A 26517-nucleotide genomic window follows, 5' to 3' on the forward strand; every position below is an offset into this window, starting at 1 on the left:
CTAGTCCCGGATATAAATCCTGTACACACCACATCGGCGGCACTCATGGTCTGCAAAGAGTCAAGAGAGGGGATGAACAAGAACGTCCAGTGATGGCACCACGCTACTGCTGGAGAACAATGATCGTTACTCACAAAAGAAGTTCAGTCTTTAGCCAACTATCAAAACAGACACACACACACAGCTCAGAGCTAATGAAAGCCATTCAGGATCTATTCTAGACAGAAGAACTCCCTAAAGAGGAAAGAAGGGCTAGGAGATACTGATCCAAACATTCAAACATTTAGCAGGCTTCAATAACTCCCAGCAGGAAGCATTTTCCAGTTCAACGAATGAGGGGTCTTCAGATGACGGTGAAGGGAGGGAAGCTCAATGGGACAGGCACAAGGGACCGTGGTGGCAGAGGGAAGGAGAACAATGTAGAGGGAGTAAGATCTGTGAAGACAGTAACGGGCACAAACGGTCTCTTTCTAGCCTACATCTTCCGTTTTAGAGGTTTCATGACTTTGTCTTTTGAAGGGTTTCTAGAGGTTTCATCATTCTATTCTGCATTAAATCTTCCGTCTTCATACTGCAGATTCTAGATATTAGTAGGGGACCTAACTTGCATTCACACATAAACTGACTGGCTGGCTAAAAAAAAATACTTGAAGGGGAAAGGGACTGCCTTTCTGTGGGTTTGCAATTACGTTCAAAGCGGTTTTACATAGTATATACAGGTACTGATTTGTACCTGGGGCAATGGAGGGTTTGGGGGACTTGCCCAGAGTCACAAGGAGCTGCAGTGGGAATCGAACCCAGTTCCCCAGGATCAAAGTCCGCTGCACTAACCACTAGGCTACTCCTCCACTCCAAAAACTGATTCCACTTTGACAGACATTTGGGGAAAAAAAAAGCCTCGAGGCTGCTAAGAGCAGACCAAAAATGCAAACCCATGCTGAGAATGAGTTCATCCATCCAAATCAGGATTCAAGCTGAGATGCAGGCGGCTCACCTTGTACCCAGTGATCCTGATAGGTCAAGCAATTAAAAAAACACCAAATCAGATATTATTTTGTATCTCCTTCCAAGTGGATGACTCAGTGAAACTGAAACGAGTGTGGAGAACTGTCAGTACCTCTCTATGTTGTCTGGGTAGTGAACTGCTAATTTTACTTAGAGGGGGAGGGCTGGCTGGAGTGGGATTGGGGGTATCCTCTCTTGACGTTGTAGCTGGTGCTGTTGACCTTCATATACTGTGAGTGAGATGGTACAAAATATATAGACTTACAGATGGATCACCTAAGTTGGGAGGACAAGCAGAGGCCTAGTCTGAGTCTGATAATCGTGCATAGGGTCTGGTGTAAATGTCTGCACAAACTTGCATATTTACTCGTTCCAAAAGTACAAAGACTAGGGGACACACAAAGAAGTTACACGGAAATACTTTTAAAACAAATAGGAGGAAATATTTGTTCACTCAACGAATAGTTAAGCTCTGGAACTCTTTGCCGGAGGATGTGGTAACAGCGGTTAATGTATCTAAGTTTAAAAAGGTTTGGACAAATTCCTGGAAGAAAAGTCCATAGTCTGCTATTGAGGGAGACATGGGAAGCAACTGCTTGCCCTGGGATTTCTAGTATGGAATGTTGCTACTCTGAGATTCTGCATGGAATCTTGTCACTCTTTAGGATTCCAGAATCTTGCTATTATTTGGGGTTCTAATGGAATGTTGCTACTCTTTGAGATTCTGCATGGAATCTTGTCACTCTTTAGGATCCAGAATCTTGCTATTCTTTGGGGTTCTACATGGAATGTGCTACTCTTTGAGATTCTGCATGGAATCCCGTCACTCTTTAGGATTCCAGGATCTTGCTATTCTTTGGGGTTCTACATGGAATGTTGCTACTCTTAAGATTCTGCATGGAATCTTGTCACTCTTTAGGATTCAGATCTTGCTATTCTTTGGGGTTCTATATGGAGTGTTGCCACGATTTGGACTTCTGCCAGGTACTTGTGACCTGGCTTGGCCACTGTTTGGAAAACAGGATACTGGACTAGATGGACCACTGGTCTGACCCAATATGGCTACTCTCATGTTATGATATAAAACTAATGATAAGATTTTGGAAAAAAAAAGTAAGTCTTTAAACTTTTACGAAAGTTGTTCTAAGAGAAATGGGTAAGAACATAGTTTGATAGGGAAAGGATAATTCCAAAGACTTCTTATATCTGACCCCAATAAGGATGGAAAATAAAGGAGTCGAGACATGCCTGCTCTTGAAAACAAGGTGACGAAGGAAAAGAAAAGTGAAGATACATACCTGTAGCAGGTATTCTCCAAGGACAGCAGGCTGATTGTTCTCATGATTGGGTCGTCGTCCGCAACGGCCCAGGAGACCGGCAAATCTAGTAAAAAAACAAAAACTTCTCGAACGCACCGGCAGGCAGAGTGAACTGGCCACGCGCGAACGGCTTCCCGCCCTCGGCACGAGCATGCCCTCTCAGTTTAATAAAAAGCAAAACAGAGAATAGAACAACTCCAAAGGGGAGGAGGGGAGGGTTTGTGAGAACAATCAGCCTACTTTTCTCGGAGAATACCTGCTACAGGTATGTATCTTCACTTTCTCCGAGGGCAAGCAGGCTGCTTGTTCTCACGATTGGGGTATCCCTAGCCCCCAGGCTCACTCAAAACAATGACATCGGTCAATTGGGCCTCACAACGGCGGGACTAACATAGATTGACCTGAAAATAAACACTAACTGAGAGTGCAGCCTGGAACAGGGGGTGGAATTGGATTCTAAACCCCAACAGATTCTGCAGCACCGACTGCCCAAACCGACTGTCGCGTCGGGTAGCCTGCTGAAGGCAGTAGTGAGATGTGAATGTGTGGACTGATGACCACGTTGCAGCCTTGCAAATCTCTTCAATGGAGGCTGACTAAGTGAGCCACCGACACAGCCATGGCTTTAACATTATGAGCCGTGACATGGCCCTCTAGAGTCAGCCCAGCTTGGGCATAAGTGAAGGAAATGCAATCTGCTAGCCAATTAGAGATTGTGCATTTTCCGATGGCGACTCCCCTCCTGTTAGGGTCAAAAAACAACTGTCGATAGGGCTTTGTCCGCTCCACGTAAAAGGCCAATGCTCTCTTACAGTCCAAGGTGTGCAACTTGTCCTCACCAGGGCGGGTGTGCACAGGGAAAAAAATGCTGGCAAGACAATTGACTGGTTCAGATGGAACTCCGACACCACCTTTGGCAAGAACTTAGGGCGTGTGCAGAGGACTACTCTGTTATGATGAAACGATATAAGGTGCATTCACTACCAGGGCTTGGAGCTCTCTGACTCTATGAGCTGAAGTAACAGCCACCAAGAAAATGATCTTCCAAGTCAAGTACTTCAGATGGCAGGAATTCAGTGGCTCAAAAGGAGCTTTCATCAGCTGGGTGAGAACGACCTTGAGATCCCATGACACTGGTAGAGGTTTGACAGGGGGCTTTGACAAAAGCAAACCTCTCATGAAGCAAACAAATAAAGCCAGTCCCTTGCTTTTGCTGGGGAGCCGCAGGGGCCTTAGTTGCACGCCGTTGATGGGAATGAGCGTGCTGGGACTGAGCCTGGATAGGCTGCCGAGAAGCAGGAGTGTACTGACGCCTATTGTAGGAATAGGGAGCACTCCTCTTTCTCTAAAAAACCTCCTAGATGAGGAGACGGTAGCAGAAGATGCCCCGGGAGAGAGAATCCATAGCATCATGGTGCTTCTTGATCTGATCGACCATGTCCTCTACTTTTTCTCCAAAAAGATTATCCCCCAGCAAGGAACATCCGCCATTTGCTGCTGGGTCTTATGATCAAGGTCAGAGACACGCAGCCATGAGAGTCTGCGCATCACTATACCTTGAGCAGCTACTCGGGATGCCACATTAAAAGTGTCATAAGTACCCCTGGCCAAGAATTTGCAACTCACCTTCTGCTGCCTGACCACCTGGTGAAAAGGTTCAGCAAGCTTCGGAGGAAGTGCTTCAACCAAACTGGACAGTTGCCTCACCGAGTTCCGCAAGTGGATGCTCGTGTAGAGCTGGTATGTTTGGATCTTGGCTGCGAGCATAGCGGCCTGATACGTCTTTCTCCCAAAAGAATCCAAGACCCTAGACTCTCTGCCTAGAGGCCGAGGCATAGTCTCTAGTACTCTTGGCTCTTCTGAGAGCAGAGTCCACCACCAAGGAATCGTGAGGTAGTTGGGCCTTCACCATTACTGGTTCTCCATGGACTCTGTATTGGAACTCAGCTTTTTTAGGGACCACTGGATTAGAAAGGGGGACCACCAGTTTCGTATAAGAACTTCCCTGAGCGTGTTATGCAAAGGGGCCATTGCAACGTCTGTGGGCGGAGAAGGATAGTCCAAGACCTCGAGCATCTCGGCCCTGGGCTCATCCACAACCTCCATAGGGAAGGGAATATCCTTAGACATTTTCCGAACAAAGGAGGAAAAAGAAAGACTCTCAGGTGGCGACATCCTTCTTTCAATAGGTGGAGTAGGATCAGAGGGGACCCCATAGGACTCTTCTTCAGAAAAGTATCTAGGATCTTCCTCTTCCTCCCACGAGCTCTGATCATCGGTATCGGACAAAAGCTCTCTAAGAGCAGCCCAAACCCAAGCCTGTCTCGACGTCGAGGAATGACAGCCTCAAGGGGGATGTCGAGAAATCGACTCCTGCCTGGACTGCGGCGAAGCTTCCTCCGCCGACGTCGAGGGAGAATCGACCCGAGTGGCGGCCGATGCTGCAAGCGGCACCGAGGATGGAGACCTCATCACAGGTGAAGGCCCAGATGCCGCTTCCACAGTTGATGCAGAAGGCGCAAGCACCCCTGGCACCGAAGCAGACTGGTGCAGCAATCCCTCCAGAAGCTCTGGAAGAAGGGCCCTGATGCGCTCGTCGAGAGCTCCATCGGAAAAATGCGGGGCTGGTGCAGGAGCCAGTGGCAGAATCTGAGGGGGCTCGAGAGCCGGTACCAAACTGCCAGAAGACCGACGCATCGGCACCTCCTGGATAGAGGATGAGTGGTCCTCTCGGAGCTGACGCTTCTCGGGTGCCAAATCCCTCAGCTCCCCGGAGCTCTTGGTACTGCACATGGAAGGAGAACGATGACGGTGCTTCTTAGCCTTCACTCGACGCCCGTCATCGAGACTCCTCGGTACTGAAGGAGGACGTGGAATCCTCACGCCTCCACGGGGCCGGGTCCGATGAAGGTTGGTCCCGGGGGCCTGCATAGCAGTAGGCCTTGAGACAGGTGGAGACCCATTCGATGCCTCGCTGCTCCCAGCGCGATGTGGTCATTCAGCAGCCATTATCTGCACTCTCGAAGTCGATGCTTCCCTCGACGACGACCTTGGTACCGATGTCGATGCCGACGTCGAAGGACCGGACCGATCAGCAAGAAGTCTTTCACTTTGAGCCTCCTGAGACACTTGGGTCCGCTTTTTTCATTAAAGAGCACAGCTTACAAGCAGCTGGCAAATGTTCGGGCCCAAGGCACTGGAGACACCACGCGTGGGGGTCGGTACCCGAGATGGTCCGGTTGCAGCGACTACAACGCTTGAAGGCGCTGAGAGTCCTCAATGACATGGATGGAAAAATAGCGGCTGCGAAATTAAAGGACTCGATCGTGCCGAATAAAAGGCACAAAAAACGAAAAGAAGACCTGGCCGAGCAGCCTAAAAGGCGGCCGTGACAAAAAGGAAGGAAACTTAAAGAAGTGACGAAAACTAAGAAATTAAAAGCTAACTCTTTTTTTTAAATTTGTAATATCTACTAAAAGAAAGAAAAAATGGGGGAGCGGTAAACGCTAAATAAAGTCTCCTGAGCCGAACAAAATTGAGCGCAGTCGAAAAATACGTGTCACTCAAGATCACGGACAAAATGAAACTGAGAGGGCACGCTCGCGCCGCGGGTGGGTAGCCATTCGTGCGTGCGCAGTTCACTCTGCCCGTGCACCGGTGCGTTCGAGAAGTTTTTGTTTTTTTACTAGGGATTTGCCGGTCTCCTGGGCCGTCGCGGATGACGACCCAATCGTGAGAACAGCAGCCTGCTTGTCCTCGGAGAAACAATTTTACCAAATATTCTGGACTAGATCCATCGAACATTTTGTCAATCAAACATGCCAGTTTAAAAGAAACCCTCCCCCCCCCCCCCCCAAATTTTGGGTTCTGGCCCCAAAGGTCTGCTAGTTTGGCTGGTGGGGTCCCCAATCCCTGAAGCTTTCCTGCGACAATATTCGGTGCCATGCTGCCTATCCTGCTTTCTCCCTCCCCCACGCACATGCTCGGTTTTAGTGAAATTGAGCACGCACAAGCTTCGTGCATGCTCAATTTCACTAAACCCAAGCATGCGTGTCATGGCGGGCAAGCGGGACCCCCACCAGCCCAGGTATGTGGGGTTGCAACTGGGATTGAGAATGGTGGTAAGGCGGGACAAAATATGCTCCCCCGCTTTGGGCTCAGGCCTCCCCCCCCCCCAAAAAAAAAAAAATTGAGGTCTGGCTACACCTCTGGTTGTTGCATGCCGTTAAAACCCGAAAATTAGCAGAAAGAAACACAAACACTCACGTTTTCCATTTACTTACAATAGGATGCAGTCTTTTGAAAAAGGACGCACTATTTGGAAAAGGACGTAATCTTTCTGATGGAGCACAAACTCTTTTCCCGATAGTGCACCACTGTGCATGAGTGAACCATTGCACACGTGCAAACACTGTGCATGTACATGATACCAGGAAAGGAGTGTGCCCTGTTTCTGAAAGAATGCGTCCTTTTTCCAAAGAGTGCGCACTCAATGACTTTGCTCCCAAGAAGAAAAACATGGCCAGTGAAAAGGGTCGAAATTAACACTCCAGAAAATTACAAAGGAAACAACGTGAAAAAACATTTTCTGGCTGCCCGTTGCTACTTCACATACAAAAACGAAAGCAAAGGTCTACATAAAACAGATTAACTAAAGGTCTGAAAATGTCAGAGTAGGTGTGTGGCTGATGCTGGAACTGTTGAAAAAGAAACAAACAATAACGTTTCAGACAAAGCAGACTTTAAGAGAAACCAACCCAGCAAGCAGTGCCCAAATCAATCACCTGCCCACATAAGAGCCAACTCTGTGGGTGCTGAGCACCCCCCAGTGTTGGGCAAGCTCCTTAATTGATTTGCATTGTGTTTGGTACCCCCAGTCCTTTTGAAATGTTGGCGCCTACGTCTGCCTGCCGGCTTCCCCCTTCCTTACCAGGATCAACTCGCCATCATTGGTCATCTCCCTGCTCCAAGAGGTCTTGGGCCCTTCGCCTTTCAACAGTCGCTGCTCGCATACCATCTTGTTCTCGCTTTCCCATCTGGCTAAACTCTACAATCAAAAAGAAATCCCCCCACCCACCCCCAAAAGAAAAGAAGTCAAAGACAATCCAAATAACTGAGGCACATTTACATAACAAACAACCCATGCAGTACCTTGCCCATCCATCATTTCTGAAGACAGATGGCTCCCTGTGGACTCCTTTGCTGGAGAATGCTAAGCTGGCGAAACCACTTCCATAATGTGAAAGAGCCAATGGGGTGTCAGGAGGGGGGGGGGCGGGAGTTAAGAGACCTTTATGGAAAAGGTTAGAGAGGTTGACTGTATTAGGCACAGCAGAAACATCAAAGATACAACCAGGAAGAGGAAAGCCGAAGCATGGAAATGTAGATGATGGAAGGGAGGATGGGGGAAGGGAGAATGAGGAAGGGGGCATAAAGCGCCCTCCTTCCCCTACATGGACCCAACTGCTCTTCATACCAATGATTAGACTTGTTACTGTCTTTTTGCATAGATACAGGCTAGGGGGAAAAGAACGGCTTAAGAGTCAAACACCCTAAATGTAACTGTCTGGTTTCATTAAGTTGGGGAAGACGCAGCCAGCTGAAAACTGTGCAAAGGAAATGGATCTGTCAGTGCTGTCCGTTTATAAAACCAGACCCTGTTGTATTTAGCTGGTATTTGTAAAGTGTGGATAATTGGGGGTTTTAAGGGGAGGGGGGGGGGGAATGAGACCGTTGTGCTCCTACCTTGCAGGGTCTTCCATCTACTGTCTGCTCCTCAAACTCCTCGCCAATTTTAAAGTTGATCTCAGTGGTTCGGACCGTCGTAGAAGTCTTGATGTAGAAGCTTTCCCCTTCTTGTTTAATCTCCACGGCCGGCTTGGAGGCTGCTGCCACGGCAATCTTTCTCAGCACACATTCACTCCTTAAGAACATGAACCCATTGCATTACTCGCTGAACCTCTTACACGTTCACTGAGTTAAAGTACGTTCACACCTGATGTGTTGCCCAGAATGCGCCAACCCAAAGTGAGGCACCCTGGTACTGTTGTAGCAGTAGGTGTAGCCAGAGTTTAATTTTTAGATGGGCCTGGAGGTGGACTGGGTGGGCACAGGCCTCGCATTTCCTCTCCACCCTACCCTCCCCCCCCCCCCACGACAGTCCCCTGCACATGGTCAGTTCTGGTCATTTTACTGACCTGAAGCGCCGTTCTCCCTCCAGCACCGGCGATTCCCATAGCCAGCCTTCTGCCAGCGCGCGTCGTCGGGGCCTCTTCTCAGGCACGTCCCGCCTACTCTGCAATTTCCTGTTTTCCGCAAAGGTGGGACGCAGGAAGTTGAAGAGTAGGCGGGACGTGCCTGAGAAGAGGCCCCAACGATGCGCGCAGGCAGAAGGCTGGCTATGGGAATCGCCGGAGCTGGAGGGAAAACGGCGCTTCAGGGCAGTAAAAGTGAGCAGACCACGCGGACGGGGACAGCGGGCAGAAGAGGCTGGGCGGGCCTGGAGCAAAGTGGCTGGGCCTGGGCCCGTCCAGGCCCCCCATGGCTACGCCTCTGTGTTGTAGTGGGAAGTACATTTGTCACCACTAAGGGGCCCCTTCAGGAAGAATAGGGAGAAGGAACCCCAGTGACTATACATCAGTATCCTTTTGGTGCTGTCAGTGCAGGTACAGTGTACACCTTTGATGATCAGCCCCGACAGAGATCCTTGTCTCTTGGTTTTAGAGCTACCAAGTTCCAGGCAGGAGATTTTAGTCCAATCCTGGATTTCTGACAACCTTATCCTAGGTAGAATCAGGACGACTACAAATCCACTACTGCTTTTGGGAGATGTTGAAAAACTAGGAGTGGTCAAAACGCTTCCCTGTTGGAACTTGATAACTTGGGCAGCTCTAAAATTTCTCGATGTTGACTCGGGTGTAGAACAACAGATGCATTTATATAGCCAGATCCCAAATTCTCCGCTAAGAATGTCAATGTAACGCCTCTAGCACACCTGTTGGTCATTTGGATGTCTTTCTATTGATATAAGCAGAACCTAGATTTGTGTGAAATGAGACAGGTAGAACTTTTCACAGAAATATGTGTGCAGTGAGGCAGGGAAAGGGGAATAAAGAGGAGAGAGGACATTATTATTTATTTTTATTGCATTTGTACCCCACATTTTCCCACCTTTTTGCAGGCTCAATGTGGCTTACAGAGTATTCTTATGATAGAGTCGTTACATGATTTAAATACAGTCAATCATAAGCAGAGGTGAAAGGGATTTAGATGGAAGGTGTTAGGTAGGTCGTGTGAGAGGTGTTTTTGGTGTACTTGGGTGGTTTAAGGAATGATTTGTTTCATTGAGGATGACTTTTGTAGGCTTTGTTGAAGAGGTGTGTTTTCAAAGCTTTGCGGAAGCTGGTTAGATTGTTCATGGTTTTCAGGGCCTTGGGTAACGCATTCCAAAACTGTGTGCTTTTGTACGCAAAGGTCGTAGCATAAGTCTGTTTGTATTTCATTCCTTTACAGCTGGGGAAGTTCAGATTGAGGAATTTGCGGGCCGATCTTTTGGCGTTTCTGGGCGGTAGGTCCACTAGGTTTAACATATAGAGTGGGGCATCTGCGTGAATGATTTTGTGTACGGTCGTGCAGATCATGTGTATATGTGTGGTGTGTGTATACGTGCATGTATGTAACATAGTAGATGATGGCAGATAAAGACCTGTACGTCCATCCAGTCTGCCCAACAAGATAAACTCATAGCATAAGGTGATACTATATATGCGTACTTGACCTTGATTTGTCATTTTCAGGGCACAGACCATAGAAGTCTGCCCAGCACTGGTTTTGCTTCCCAATTACTGGTGTTGCCATCTAATCACCGCTAACCTTGTTTGGATCCTTTCGTGTTTACCCTCACATTTTTGAATTCTGTTACTGTTTTCATCTTCACCACCGTTCACAGAAGGGCATTCCAGGTATCTACCACCCTCTCTGTGAAAAAGTACTTCCTGACAACCTCAGTTCATGTCCTCTAGTTCTACCACCTTCCTGTCTCTGGAAAAGGTTTGTTTGTAGATTATGGACCAAGAAAGGGATCTGGGTGTCGTCGTTGATAATACACTGAAACCTTCTGCTCAGTGTGCTGCTGCGGCTCAGAAAGCGAATAGAACGTTGGGTATTATTAGGAAAGGTATGGAAAACAGGTGTGAGGATGTTATAATGCCGTTGTATCGTTCCATGGTGCGACCGCACCTTGAGTATTGTGTTCAATTCTGGTCGCCGCATCTCAAGAAAGATATAGTAGAATTGGAAAAGGTGCAGCGAAGGGCGACTAAAATGATAGCGGGGATGGGACGACTTCCTATGAAGAAAGATTAAAGAGGCTAGGTATTCAGCTTGGAGAAGAGACGGCTGAGGGGAGACATGATAGAGGTATATAAATAATGAGTGGAGTGGAACAGGTGGATGTGAAGCGTCTGTTCACGCTTTCCAAAAATACTAGGACTAGGGGGCATGCGATGAAACTACAGTGTAGTAAATTTAAAACAAATCGGAGAAAATCTTTCTTCACCCAGCGCATAATTAAACTCTGGAATTCGTTGCCGGAGAACATAGTGAAGGCGGTTAGCTTGGCAGAGTTTAAAAAGGGGTTGGACGGTTTCCTAAAGGACAAGTCCATAGACCGCTACTAAATGGACTTGGGAAAAAGCCACAATTTCGGGAATAACTTGTATAAAATGTTGTACGTTTGAGTAGCTTGCCAGGTGCCCTTGACCTGGATTGGCTGCTGTCGGGGACAGGATGCTGGGCTCGATGGACCTTTGGTCTTTTCCCAGTATGGCATTACTTTTATGTACTTATGAATGTCTGTATCATATCACCCCTGTCTCTCCTTTCCTCCAGGGTATACATCTTCAGGTCTCTCAAGTTTCTCCTCATATGTCTTGTGACATAAATCCCGTACCATTTTGTCGCTTTTCTCTGAACACCTTCAAGTCTTTTTACATCCTTAGTAAGATACAGCCTCCAAAACTGAACACAACACTCCAAGTAAGGCCTCACCATCAACACCTCCTTTCTTCTGCTCCTTTCTATGCAGCGTAGCATCCTTCTGGCCACGGCCACTGCCTTGTTGCATTGTTTCATCACCTTGAGAGCCTCAGACACAATCGCCCCAAGGGTCCCTCTCCTGAGCTGTGCTTATCAATCTCTCTCTTCCTATATGGTACATCTCCTGTGGATTTCTGCATCCCAAGCTCATCACTCTGCACTTCTTGGCATTAAATTTTAACTTATACGACAAAGCTCAGTATTTTATCCCTCTAATCTAAATAAATTAAGTAAAATGAAAACGTGCTTAGGTCTAACACATTCTTACCATTACATCTCCAGGGGAACATTTGGTAGAATCAAAGGAACCAACATCGCACATTTAGACATTCCTGCTTCATAATAAAATAATGTTGCACGTACAAGTCTACCCTCTGCTAACTAGGATGCAATGAACAAGTGCATTCATTTTTGTTTAGTACAATGCAATGCCTAAACTTTTGCTAAACTTTCATACAGTGGCGTACCGGCGAGTGGTTACAAGTCAAAAAATGTTAAAGAGGTGGGCTTTCAATCTAGATTTAAAGATGGTTAAGGATGGGGCAAGACGTAGGGGCTCAGGAAGTTTATTCCAGGCGTAGGGTGCAGCGAGACAGAAGGAGCAAAGTCTGGAGTTGGCAGTAGTGGAGAAGGGAACAGATAAGAAGGATTTATCCATGGAGCGGAGAGCACGGGAAGGGGTGTAGGGAAGGACGAGTGTGGAGAGATACTGGGGAGTACCTAAATAAAAATAATCTACTGATGACATGTACATTGATTAAACATCAAACAGAGTGCAGTGCCTAAATATTGTGCTAATCTTAATGGAGGAATAAACCTTACATGTTGTACGTTACAATCATAACTTTCTGTTATCTCATAAAATCTCCCTGCTGTTACAATCCTGATGTTTTTATAGATTCCATCTTCCCCTGTGGATGTTTCTACCCTTGATTCAGTGAAAAAACACCCGCGTTGGGTCCAATGCTGCCAACGCCTTCATTCATACACCATAACGTGTCCCCTTGACTCTGGCCGAGTTTTGCTCTGCTTTTTCAAAAGGGAACCTATGTATAAATATATTAAAATTATCACCCCATCAAACTCTAAATATAAACTTAACTAACTAAATCGCACATATGTTTTCTCATATAAATTTTCAAATGACTTACAAACTCAAAACGTCTACGTGTATGGTCAACATCCCAAAGGGAATCCCAAAGCGCCACCCACACCAGCGCACTGCGTGCCTATGCCTTCCCGCGTTTGCTCCTTTTGTGCCCATTACAACCACTCAATGTCTCGATTCAACCCTTGGGGTTGGAGAGTGTCCCGGGAATAAATAAATCGTTGTTCCTTACGAATCAAGATGTCACTGAGCAGACCTCCCCTATCCAAATGGACTTGTAACAAAACTGTATTTTGCAAATCTGATGTTTCACGATTGCTTTCCCTCCAGTGTGCCACTAGAGGCCCTTCCAGTTTTGCTATATTTATATTGCTAACACGTTTGTCCAATAAACCAACCCACATGGACACCACGCACATAAGTACATAAGTAATGCCATACTGGGAAAAGACCAAGGGTCCATCGAGCCCAGCATCCTGTCCATGACAGCGGCCAATCCAGGCCAAGGGCACCTGGCGAGCTTCCCAAACGTACAAACATTCTATACAATCAAGCCATTGTGACATCACTAATGAGGTTGGCTCTTATTGGTGGAATGAGCCACTATGACATCACAATAGGTTAAATCACTGCTCTATGTAATAAAAGTGAGCCAAGTAGAGGACATAAGTACATAAGTAATGCCACACTGGGAAAAGACCAAGGGTCCATCGAGCCCAGCATCCTGTCCACGACAGCGGCCAATCCAGGCCAAGGGCACCTGGCGAGCTTCCCAAACGTACAAAAATTCTATACAATCAAGCCATTGTGACATCACTAATGAGGTTGGTTCTTATTGGTGGAATGAGCCACTATGACATCACAATAGGTTAAATCACTGCTCTATGTAATAAAAGTGAGCCAAGTAGAGGACATAAGTACATAAGTAATGCCACACTGGGAAAAGACCAAGGGTCCATCGAGCCCAGCATCCTGTCCACGACAGCGGCCAATCCAGGCCAAGGGCACCTGGCAAGCTTCCCAAACGTACAAACATTCTATACGTGTTATTCCTGGAATTGTGGATTTTTCCCAAGTCCATGGAATTGCAATCTGTCCTGGACTTTAAGTAAAAGTATCGGGAGCTGTGAGGCATTGGAACCCTATTACCTTTCTTCACGTACTGACAATAGAGGCATTTAACGCACTTGTAATGTCCTGTTTGCAAATACAGTTTTTACAAGTCCATTTGGATAGGGGAGGTCCGCTCAGTGACATCTTGATTCGTAAGGAACAACGATTTATTTTTCCTGTTTTGCGCATGTGATGAAGGTGAAGGGTGCAAAAGCAGGTGTGGCAAGGGACTTGGAGTCGAGGTAGGTGTCGGGTTTTTCTTCATCACAAAGTTGGCAACTCTTCTCCTTGGCATGGTAAACCTCACTCTTTGGGATGGTTCACCCTTGGCATCTCTGCATTTGCATCGCTTGCTTTTCTTGTATGTAATACATATTCATTTTGGACATCTTAAAACCAGACTGGCTGGGTCACGAAGGGCTGGCGGAGCTGGCCTGACCTTTTCCACTACGGATGAATCCTGTACTGGCTCATCCTGTTCCTTGGCACATTTCATCTTTTGATCAAAGCTTCCCAACCCTCTCCTAGCCTGTCAGGGTTTTAGGATTACTACAATGGGGCCTTGAGGCAGGAGTTCTAATCGTGGTTTGGTGGCCCCAGAGTGTGGCCACCAGCTCCTACCAGTGGCCACTCTGACAGTTTTTCCCAGAAAGCTCAGTTATAACATTTACTGTCGTTATGTTTATAAGGTGAAAGGAATTTTTGAGGTGATTAGGGGATGGGGAAAGACAGAAGGAAGAGGTAAATGGCAAGGGCTAGGCATTATCTTCATTATGCCTCAGTGGGCAAAACGCAGAAACTATGCAGACCCTCTGCTCAGGCATCAAAATAGTTTTGCCCTGGCCCTTTATAACTTGGCAGAGGGAATGAAAACGGAGTTCACACTTTAATTTCAGACCAACACTGCTGGGGCTGCAGAAATGAGCTGAGAATAGGAATAACAATTCTGATTGCCTCTCCCTCTCTTCCCTGATCTCCAGCGATGTCACTGTAGTCCCCTCACCCCAAAGGAAGGATGATATGCTCCCACCTCTCTTGGAAACTTAAGTGACAATCATCCACCCCAGAGGGGGCTGCATGGCATGCCAATCCCCATCCCTTTTCCTATGTCTCAGGGTATATAAGCATGATCTATATTTAAGAAAGATAAAATTAGAGGTGGGATATATACATAAACCACAATTCAGGCCCCTCCTGTATGCAATAGCAAGCCATGTCTTGCTGTAGTCTCATTCTGGGAATTGAATCCACAGGCAGGGAACTCCGAGTCCCTAGATGCAATGAGGAGAAACAAGGATTGTCCCTTCGGATATGGAGCCATTGAATAACCCTCATTCAGATATGGAGCCATGCTAGAGATTTTATGTCAGCAAAACCAGTGTCAGTCCGAGGGTGTGCCACCAGGCCTGTTCCCCTCCTCCTGTGGATTCAATTCCCAGAATGAGACTTTCACAGGCAGCCAGGCTGTTTCTATGTGAGGAGCTTCTCCAAGGGGGTGCGTCGTGTATATGAAACAGTAGTTGGCACAGGACAGCAGGCCGATCGGCACAGACCGAGTCTAGCCATGCCGAGACTGCAACCCTGCTAAGCTATTTGAATGGCTGTCTTTGCAATGTAATTCCAGAACCCAAGAGCAGTGAAGCACCTGTCCTAAGCAGCAAAGAAAGAAGAGGAGGGGGCAGGCAGCGAACTCGGCTGCGCCGGAGACCGCTGAGCGTCAGTGTGCACAAGAGGAACAAGAAGAAAGAAGGGCAGGCAGCAAAAGCGGCTGTGCCGGAGACCACTGAGCGTCAGCATGCACAAGAGGAACAAGAAGAAAGAAGGGCAGGGGGCAGGCAGCAAACGCGGCTGCGCCGGAGACCACTGAGCGTCAGCATGCACAAGAGGAACAAGAAGAAAAGGGCAGGGGCAGGCAGCAAACGCGGCTGCGCCGGAGACCACTGAGCGTCAGCATGCACAAGAGGAACAAGAAGAAAGAAGAGCAGGGGGCAGGCAGCAAATGCAGCTACGCCAGAGACTGCACTGAAGAAGGCTTCGGCTGGTGGGGGTTGGGACCCCTGCCAGCCAAACAAGGGGCCCAGACGAAATTTGCGGGGACCCAGGCCCCCATGGCCCCCCATAGCTATGCCCCTGGTCCTAAGCACTGCCAAGTGGTGGAACCAACAAGGGCCACTTTTGCCTTGTGCTACTTAGGGTGCCCGTGCACAGGTTTTTCCAGCACACTAAAGCCATTTTACCACAGCCGTAAAAATGGCCTTTTTCTACGTTTTGTATTAATTGCCATGCACTAATGTTGCCATTAATGTGTGGCCATTAAAACAATTACCGTATCTGCACTTACTGACACTCATTTCGTAGACGATACAGGCTCACGTGCGAGTGGAGTGGCCTAGTGGTAGAATATCCAGAGGTGGCCAGTTCAAATTCGACTGCTACTCCTTGTGATCTTGGGCAAGTCACTTAACCCTCCATTGCCTCAGGTACAAACTTCGATTGTGAGCCCTCCTGGGACAGAGAAATATCCAGAGTACCTGAATGTAACTCACCTTGAGCTACTACTGAAAAGGGGTGAGCAAAATCTAAATCCTGCACTAACCAGTTAGCATTCGGTAACTCCTGGGCACACATCTGACCTATCCATGCCCCTCCTGGAAGTTATGCATGATAGAATTTGCGTGTGAAACTTCTGGAACAGTGACTAAAGGCAGCTGGGCGCTCAACTGCTAATTGCTGCCAATTATGAAGTTGTGTACAACAAACCTGACTCTTAAATTTCATGTGCAAATTTATGCAAACGCAGTAATGGCAAGAACAGCTCAGGATTGAGGCTGGAGTCGGCTTCAACAGCAATACTGGTAGTTGGGATATAGTATTGGTGCTTGTATGGTTTCTGCCGCAAAAATGTTACGGATAGACGAAAATTAAGTATACCAGTGTTTAAGCATGAAGAAGTGCAGACTGGTTGGACTGTGTGGATCTTTATCTGCCGACATTTACTTTGTTAGTGTGTGCGTTAAGCATACATTGGGTGCCCAAGTTTCTTGAATTAGAGGGCTGGTAGGTAATTCTATGAAGCAGGTGCTAACATCTACCCCCAGATGCATGCATTAAGGTTTACAATACTAGCATATGGTACGTACGTGTCAATATCCTGCCTAAGCGTTAGTTTAAATCTACAACACACACGTAAGAGCCTTACCACACAGTCTGCAAGTGAGCACACCCCCTGGGCGGAGTCTGGGTAGGGCACACAGCTAGACACATATACTACACTATATAATTATGCACACCTTTGCAATCTAGACTGAGCTTTACAGCTGGCGTTGTGCTGACCCTTAAGCGCTTTCGTGCACATGAATCCGGTTACGCCAGAGGCTCCCCCTTAAAGAACTGCCCTGAGACTGTACTTCCAGGCTCAAACTCTAAATCAGATATTTTTCTGATTGTGTTGTTGTATGGGGGGGGGGGGGGGTTGCACAGTAATGTATGTTTTTAAACAAGTTCCGTTTACAGAACCTAACATTAACTTGCCTGGCCGGATAATTCTACCAAGTCGTACAACAGAATCAGTCCAATGCAATGATAATAAATATTGCAATTACAGAACAGTCTAGAGGCTTCCAGATATCCTGAAATGAGCTTCATATACGCTATAGCTGGGTCTCTAGGATGGCTCCATCCATGCATTAAGGATGAGTTTTAATGCCAAGGCTATTATTTCTTACTGTAGACAGAAGGAATGAAAATCGATTTCCAAATACAGTAATAATCTAACGAACGCTCACAGTGAATATTCCTTATATCCTAAATTCTTTCCCTTATCCCAAATACAGTGGGCCAGAAATATAACATGTAAGCTTGCTGAGCTCCAAGGCTGGAAATGGAACAATGAAATCTGGATGACATGGAGACCAGGAATAACTACTACTACTGTTACTACTTAACATTTCTAGAGCGCTACTAGGGTTACGCAGCGCTGTACAGTTTAACAAAGAAGGACAGTCCCTGCTCGAAGGAGCTTACAATCTAAAGGACGAAATGTCAAGTTGGAGCAGTCTAGATTTCTTGAATAGAGGTATAGTGATTAGGTGTCGAAGGCGACATTCAAGAGGTGGGCTTTGAGCAAGGATTTGAAGATGGGCAGGGAGGGGGCCTGGCATATGGGCTCAGGGAGTTTATTCCAAGCATGGGGGGGCGAGGCAGAAAGGGCGGAGCCTGGAGTTGGCGGTGGTGGAGAAGGGTACTGAAAGGAGGGATCTGTCTTGAGAGCAGAGGTACGGGTAGGAACGTAGGGGAGATGAGGGTAGAGAGGTAGGGAGGGGCTGCAGATCGAGTGCATTTGTAGGTAAGAAGGAGAAGCTTGAACTGTATGCGGTACCTGATCGGAAGCCAGTGAAGTGACTTGAGGAGAGGGGTGATATGAGTATATCAGTCGAGGCGGAAGATAAGACGTGCAGCAGAGTTCTGAACGGATTGAAGGGGGATAGATGGCAAGTGGGAGGCCAGTGGAGGAGTAGGTTGCAGTAGTCAAGGCGAGAGGTAATGAGAGAGTGGATGAGAGTTCGGGTGGTGTGCTCAGAGAGGAAAGGGCGAATTTTGCTAATAACATGCACCATGAACAATAGCCCATTGTTTAGATTACATATTGGATCCTTTCCAAGCCCTTGCAATCTCCCTTTCCCCCTTTGTCCAGAAATGGTCCTTCAACGGTGACAGAACCCCAAAAGCACTTATCACAGGTTTTGAAAATCTCTGGCACATTTTGCTGCGAATGAATATCAATTTTCCCTGCTGAAGCCACTGACATTCAAAGCACCCTGCCAATTAAATGTCATTCTTATTTCTTGGAAGGCTATAAGCTCTGTACTCTTTTAACACCTGCTCTGCCAGTGCCATCCAGGCCAAAAGCTGTTTCTTTTAAACACCGCGGGAGCATGCTGGAAGCATGCCTTTCCACTTCATTCTCAGGACTGCCAATTTGCAAAATTGCTCTGCAGGGTGAGAACAAGTCTGTCTTTTCCTTAAATCGTTTTTGTAAGCACAGAAGTACAGAGACAACCAGGTCTCTCCATTTCCAGCCATCGAGGAGTGCTGACTCTCCCCTCTTTTGTCACCAGATCATGCAGAAGAAAGTTGGAGGTTGACTGCAGTGTTCTTTAAAAAGCTGCAGGAAGGTTACTAAGGATTGGATGGTAAGCTCTTTGGGGCGGGAACCTGCCATCAATGTGACTTCTTAGAACTGTAAGAAGGCTGTATTGTCTGCTGCCTTCAAATCTGTCTGTAATAAGAGTCATTTTATTGTCTCTCTTCCCATCTCCCCAGGCATCTTCTTGTACCTTAGGATAACATCTGATCCTGCCTCTGCTCTAATGAAACAGGCCCAGCTTTGTTATGCAATGGCAGTACTATATATATCTAGATACTAAAGACTCCAGAGCTATGAAAAAGCTTATTTTATTAACAAAAATATCAATCATTCACACACCACAATATTTCACAATACAATGTTACCACTCATTCACTTTAACATGTATCAACCAATTATCAAAATTCGGAAAAACATATATAGCTGTGCCAATTGGTCTTTACATATTACTGTTCTTCTTCGATGCTTATATAGTACTTTGGAACAATGTACAACTTATGCATTTGATATTATAAATTCATCTTCAACTCTGGTTCTAAAAATAGAACCAGCGCGTAATTAGTGCTGAATGTCCTGCACTAAAACAGTCAAAGGCAGGGCTTTCGGAGGAACGTATCACGGAATTACTGGGTGGTGTCCGATTGTTCTCAGGTGCACGGACAGAACCTGATAGCTCTTGGATGAGTGTTGAGGGTCCATAAGGCACTGGTTCGTGCCGAACTCCACTCAGCAGCACTTATAGAGTATTGCCATGTACAACGGGTCCCTAGGGGCTTACGAATCCCGAAGGAACCCAGATTTTTGGGTAACGATCAATACGTGGCAAGGTGGAATTCGGTAATTACACAGTGCTCATTGGACCTGATGCTACTCACTATAGACGCGCTTCAAGAAGAGATTCATGACATTAAAGAAGATTTAGAGTCTAAACAGAATGCTATGTGTATAGCACAGGAACAAAGTATCTTCGAAAAAAATCTGGAAGAGCACAATTTAAAGATTGATAATTATACTAAAGAACAACGTACTATAAAAGTAGCTAAGTTTCGTCGGGATGAATATGATTATACCAAGGTTACATCTATAGTTGGATGGACAAGAAGAGAAGGGGTCGTAGAGGTAAGGGCGGAGGTAGAAAGGTGATGTTTAAATTATCATCTAGTGAATCATCAGGCGATGAATTACAGTCAAATAAAAAGCGATTGCATCAGCCAATACGAAGGGGTGTTACAACACTCTATGGCAACATTATCTGATTCTTTTTACGCATTCCGCAGCAGCCTCTAGTCAATGTGAAGGATCCCAAAGAAACAACAAATCTGCCAAACCCAAACGAAATCCCAGGAAATAAATACGGTTATTAATCAAGTATTAAGTTAACCGAGAAGCAGGAGGAGATTTTGACCAAAGGGCTATCATTTGTGCCATCTAATAGGTATGACTCTTTTGAAACTAGACGAGGTTTATATAGATTTTTCCGTGATTTAAGGCTAAGGCTCCATTTTGGTAATCCCACCCATCCACACGATGATAACAAACCCCTTGTTAAACCTGGGGCTAGGTCTAGATGGATGCCTCCTGGAGCGATAGATTCTTCCATCGCTGCTTATCAGAGGTTAGTACTAATGGCGGTTGACAACCTGGAATCTAAAACGTATAACCAAGGTAGTAACTTGTCTCGAGTACAGCGTCAAAGCATTGTAGATTTAGCTAATAATGAGAGTATTATTATTCAGAGGGCGGACAAAGGAGGATCCACGGTGATTATGGATAGAGACAATATATGTATGAGGGTATGAACCAATTAAATCAGACACAATATTATTCCTATCGATCATGATCCTACCAAGTGGTTGCAGGAACAAATTACACAATGTGTTGATAAAGCAGTAGTAGATGGAATTCTATCTAGGATGGATCAAAAATATCTGTGCCATCCAAGTCCAAAGGTCCCATACATATATTTTGTCCCTAAAATCCACAAGTCACTGTTGGACCCTCCTGGTCGCCCAATAGTGTCTACACGTGATTCAATATTGGAACCTATATCCAAATATATAGACAAGATCCTTAATCCCCTGGTTAAAAAGCTGAATCTTATGTTCGAGACTCCATTCATTTTATTCAAATACTAGATCAGTTGGAATCGTGTGGGGGTGAGGACTTCTATATGGTGGGGTTGGATGTCGTTGCTTATACACAACATTCCGCAGGAGCAGGCGATAAAATTGGCTAGGATCAGTTGATAGCATCTCAGATACCTTTATCTAAAGTAGAGGTTTTAACATCACTATTAAAGTTGGTGATTGGACATAATTATTTTCAATTTAACAACCAATTTTATGTTCAGACCCGGGGAGTAGCGATGGGAGCCACTGTTGCTCCTTCCCTGGCATGTCTATACATGACTCAATATGAGAAAACTTATGTCTACACTTCCAGTTGGGTCGATCACGTGGTCATGTGGAAGAGATACATAGACGACGTCATCTTGTTTTGGCGTGGTCCACTTAGAACTCTTAATGCTTTATAGCATTTCTTAATCAAGCTGATGTTAACATTAAGTTTACTTCTAGAATAGCTATATGAGTTAGAATTTTGGACATTAAGATCATTAGGTCACAAGATGGTGGATTTAATACCACCATCTATCGTAAGCCGACAGACAGGAATACTCTTCTCCACTATCAGAGTTTTCACCATAAGGCTCTGAAGAGAGGTGTTCCTGTAAGCCAATTTTTGAGGTTGCGTCGTCTGTGTTCCTCAGTCGGTGAATTTAAAGTACAAGCTCGAGACATGAGCAACAGATTCATAGAGCGGGGTTATCCTAGACAGGTCATACGGAATGCATACAAGAGCATTGTATGCATATCGCCCTTGGCTATTTCAGTCGGGTCAGGTCTCCTCCAGCAATACTGTGGCATGCGTTTATACCTTTTTCAAATAGAGCAGGAGGTATTTCCTCTATTATTCATAATTTTGGCATGTTCTGTCTGTGCATCCTGAGTTCACGGAACACCCGAAGGTAGCGTACACAAGGCAGGCAAATGTAGGTGAGCTGCTTAAACGCCCTAAACATTATAATACCACGGGTAGACATTCCCCTTGTGGTAAGTGTGTATATTGCTGCTACTCTGTAGACACCAATGTTATCGATATCCCTCACAGTGCAAGACAATTTTATTTAAACAGCACACAACATGCACTAGTGAAGGGGTAGTGTACTGTATTTGGTGCCCTTGTGCACTATATTACATAGGTCATACGAAGAGACAACTAAAAAAACGTTTAGCAGAACATATTAGTAATCTACGTTTGGGTAAAAGGGAGAACCCTCTGTGTCTCATTGGCAGCAATATAAACACACTATTGATCACTTCAATGTGCCGTATTAACTCAGATTTTACCTGGTAATAGAAGTGGGGATATAAGCGCTCGCTTACTTGCACTGGAGCAGCGCTATATTTATACATGGGACACAGTAACACCACGTGGCCTTAATTTGGAGGTCGAATGGGTGTGACGTTTGTCAGGGCGCCAGTTACGTTCCGAAGTGCTGGGTATTTAATTCATGCGCCTTTTTGCCATGCGTATAGCAACTTCCGGAGATGTGATTCCGGTACGGAAGCACTGCCGACCGCCACGCTGGCGAGCAGCCAAGTGTTAGATTATTAGTAAGTATATTTCAATATGTTAATGCATGTAAAAATTCATACATTTTGCATGAAGTGAACAATGGATCATGTGCTGTAATATTGTTACAGTTTTGGTTCCTCCTGAAGAAGGAGACGAAATGCCGATCAGCATCGGGGAACCGGCGATGTGAAAATTTCAAGCACGCTTACATGTTTTCAGCCATTTCAACTTTGGAGTGTTTTAACATTCTTAATAATTGTTGCTAGTAAGCAAGAAAACAATTATGAACTTTTATGGACTGAGCATACTATTACTATTACGGTGCAATATGGTTCTAAAACTGTTTTAGTGCAGGACATTCAGCACTAATTACGCGCTGGTTCTATTTTTAGAACCAGAGTTGAAGATGAATTTATAATATCAAATGCATAAGTTGTACATTGTTCCAAAGTACTATATATAAGCATCGAAGAAGAACAGTAATATGTAAAGACCAATTGGCACAGCTATATGTTTTTTTTCCGAATTTTGATAATTGGTTGATACATGTTAAAGTGAATGAGTGGTAACATTGTATTGTGAAATATTGTGGTGTGTGAATGATTGATATTTTTGTTAATAAAATAAGCTTTTTTCATAGCTCTGGAGTCTTTAGTATCTAGATGTTTAAATAGACTCTGGTTTTTGAGTGTAATCCCTATGGTTAGATAGTTAGTTACAAGTACTATATATACCATCACAGGCACCCCTTCCCCCCCCCCCCCCCCCCCCCCCAAACACACGCGCGTGTATTGTGTCCCATATCTGTATGTGTGCTGTAGGTTCCATATGTTGTGTACTTCTGTCTTTCCTGTGGAGTTCAGTTCCTCCCCTGTGCAAACAGCAAACTGAAATGTTTCAGTTGGAAGGAGGGAGGCTCCCAAACCTCCAAGAAAATTGCATATTGGTTCCTCCCTGAAAAAGAGCAAGATATAGCTTTACTGGCTTGATTCCATCTCCTGTTGGTTCTCATTGATGAACAGCCCAGCAGCATCTTAACCATGTGAAAGCAGCAAAAGACAAGCTTTCAAATATTTATTTATTTAGATTTTGCTCACACCTTTTTCAGTAGTAGCTCAAGGTGAGTTACTTTCAGATACTCTGGATATTTCTCTGTTCCAGGGGGCTCAGAATCTAAGTCTGTACCTGAGGCAATGGAGGGTTAAGTGACTTGCCCAAGATCACAAGGAGCAGCAGTGGGATTTGAACTGACCACCTCTGGATTGCAAGACCCGTGCTATAACCACTAGGCCACTCCTCCATAAGGATCTTCTCCTACCATACTATGCTTCTTCCAAACCCCCTCGGACTTTTCAGACACTTTTTGATGGAGACTCACCAGTTTAGCCACAGAAGTCTGAAATAACAGTTTTCTCAGTCATTGGAAAACAGTCTGAGCAGGAACCCACCAAAGGTACTGAAAATACTGAGGGGAACAGGGTCAGACAATAGAGTGACCATCATCTTGGCGGTCTCAGGTCCTTACCCCTTGGCCACCGGCTACAAAGAACCCAGCATAGGTTTTGAAGTCCATTTTTATTGTGCCAACTCTAGATTTTTACAAAGCAATGCAGGAAGATGGTGGATGTGGATGTAAGTGTGTGTGGTGTGTGTGTGTGGTGTGGTGTGTGTGGGGGTTATACAATTCTCTGCAATGTACCCCCTTTCCCCACCTAATCCAGCCCATCATAAATACCCAGCAGCAAGGATGACCTTAGAACCCACATTCTGATCATTTTCCAAAACACTGATTACGTTTTTATTACTAATTAGATATTGTGATGGGGCTGTATAGGAACATCGGAAAGGAGCTTTGGGAGATTGTCGTTACAAGAATAAAGGTTAAACCGGGTGTCCCTGCCTTGCCAATACCTTTCAGATAAAAATAAACGCTTGGCACAAGAACATAATCTATAAAAAGGACATGGAAAAACACCCTGATATTTGAAGACAATACATTAGAGCAGAAATGGAAACAAATGACCTGATTCAATTTAGAAAATTTAAATTAAAAAAATGTTTTTTCCATCTCTTAGATACAGAATAAAAGAAAAACCTTAGGAAATCAGGGTCCACAAAGAGTCGACAAGGAAAGTCAAGTCCTTATCCTGGGGACTGATTCCTTCCATGGCACAAATCCAGGTTGCTTTTACTAAGATCGTCCTTTGTTGTTTGGGGGGGGGGGGGGTTGTTAATGAAGCAGCTTTTACTTCACTGACTCCCTCCTTTCAATCTCCTTTACTGAAGACCAGGCAGCTGGGACCCTCGTGTTCTGGAGAGCTCAGGTAGATCCTTCCTGTTCCCATTGTGAGTTATGGTGTGTTATTATACATAAGTACATAAGTATTGCCATACTGGGAAAGACCAAAGGTCCATCAAGCCCAGCATCCTGTTTCCAACAGTGGCCAATCCAGATCACAAATACCCGGCAAGATCCCAAAAAAGTACAAAACATTTTATACTGCTTATCCCAGAAATAGTGGATTTTCCCCCAGTCCATTTAATAACGGACTATGGACTTTTCCTTTAGAAAGCCGGCCAAACCTTTTTTAAACTCCGCTAAGCTAACCGCCTTTACCATATTCTCTGGCAACGAATTCCAGAGTTTAATTACACGTTGAGTGAAGAAATCTTTCTCCGATTAGTTTTAGATTTACTATATTGTAGCTTCATCGCATGCCCCTTAGTCCTAGTATTTTTGGAAAGCGTAAACAGACGCTTCACATTTACCCATTACGATTATATTTTGTTATTGCATTTGTATTGCATTGCATTATACGGCTGGCTGCTTTTAGATGTAATTGGCTTTAGCTATATAAGGGGAATAAAAGCAGTGAATCCACTCACCTAAAACTTTCAACAGCTCCTCGAAATTCTCCGAGTGTTTCATCTTCCAGGTGCCAGAGAAGTTGGGCATTTTCCTCCAGATCTTTGGGCCCGGGGGAGGGAGGGAAGGCAGGCAGGTGGCAAAATAGATTTCCTCCAAAAGGCAAAGTCCTTCCAGGCTTACAAATACAGTCCCTTCATGCAACCTAAGCCCTGCTTTTTTTAAATGGTTGTAGAATCCTTTTTTTTTTTTTCTTCTTTCCTCCTCCGTTTCAGCTTCCTTACCAGGTTGGAGAATGAATGGCTTGTCCACACTCAGCACTGGCACTTATAGGGAAGCATTCCCACCCCCTTCCCTCTCCGCTCAGCCTTCACACAAAGTCACTCCCCTTTCCCTCCTGCATCTGGGATGCACCCAGTAACAAAACCCCACCTGTGGAGTCCACTTCAGTTCAGACACCCTTTCTCTCCCTCCCACCTCATAAAGCGATCCAATTTGGCCCGAGGTGTCATTGGGAAGCAGCCAGGGCTTTATGTTATGCAAATTCTCTCTCCCCCCCCCCCCCCACCCCCATCCTCTCATTCCTCCTAGAGAGATCTCCCTCTCCCCCCACCCCCACCTGCTTCTTCTAGCTGCTGCATCTCCTTCCCCCTGGCTTCTTTGTTCCCATCTTTCTCAGACTCTTCACTCCATTTCTCTCCTGTGTCCTTTCATTCCCTTCCCCTCTTTATTTTCTGCCTGTCTCCTCCGTGTTGTTGTTTTCTAAAGGTGCTTGTTTGATTATTCCTTGACGAAGAGTTGGAATTTATTTTCCCAGCCAGCGAGACCAACCCCCCTACCCCTGGATTGTTGGGAAAACAGATGCCACCTAGCAAAACCTTCCAAATCCAAGTTCATTCGTTTCTATTTTAAGTTGTGTGTGTTTTTAATTTGATTTTTGTATTCTTAAAAAAGCACTATAACAGCATTTCAAAAGATTTCCTCCCACCACCACCTCTGAACGGATTCTACTACTACTACTACTTAACATTTCTAGAGCGCTACAAGGGTTACGCAGCGCTGTACAAATTAATGAATAAGGACGGTCCCTGCTCAGAAGAGCTTACAATCTAAAAGATGAAATGTCAAGTTGGGGTAGATGAGATTTCCTGAGAAGAGATGAAGTGATTAGGTGCCGATTCACTGCTTGGATCATTATTCTGCCCTGTATTTTATTTATTTTTTATTT

At 45.5% G+C, this 26517-nt stretch overlaps 1 protein-coding gene across 1 annotated transcript; it reads right to left on the reverse strand.

The window, feature by feature from the left end:
- Nucleotides 1-25385, reverse strand: LOC115459456 (cellular retinoic acid-binding protein 2-like). The gene is given in 5 exon segments (XM_030189278.1): nucleotides 1-23; nucleotides 26-50; nucleotides 7255-7371; nucleotides 8070-8244; nucleotides 25306-25385. Coding segments are annotated over 5 exon segments (414 nt in total). The 5' UTR covers nucleotides 25380-25385.
- Between the last annotated feature and the right edge of the window lie 1132 nt (nucleotides 25386-26517).

Source organism: Microcaecilia unicolor, unplaced genomic scaffold (assembly GCF_901765095.1).
Source record: "Microcaecilia unicolor unplaced genomic scaffold, aMicUni1.1, whole genome shotgun sequence".
Classification (NCBI taxonomy): domain Eukaryota; kingdom Metazoa; phylum Chordata; class Amphibia; order Gymnophiona; family Siphonopidae; genus Microcaecilia; species Microcaecilia unicolor.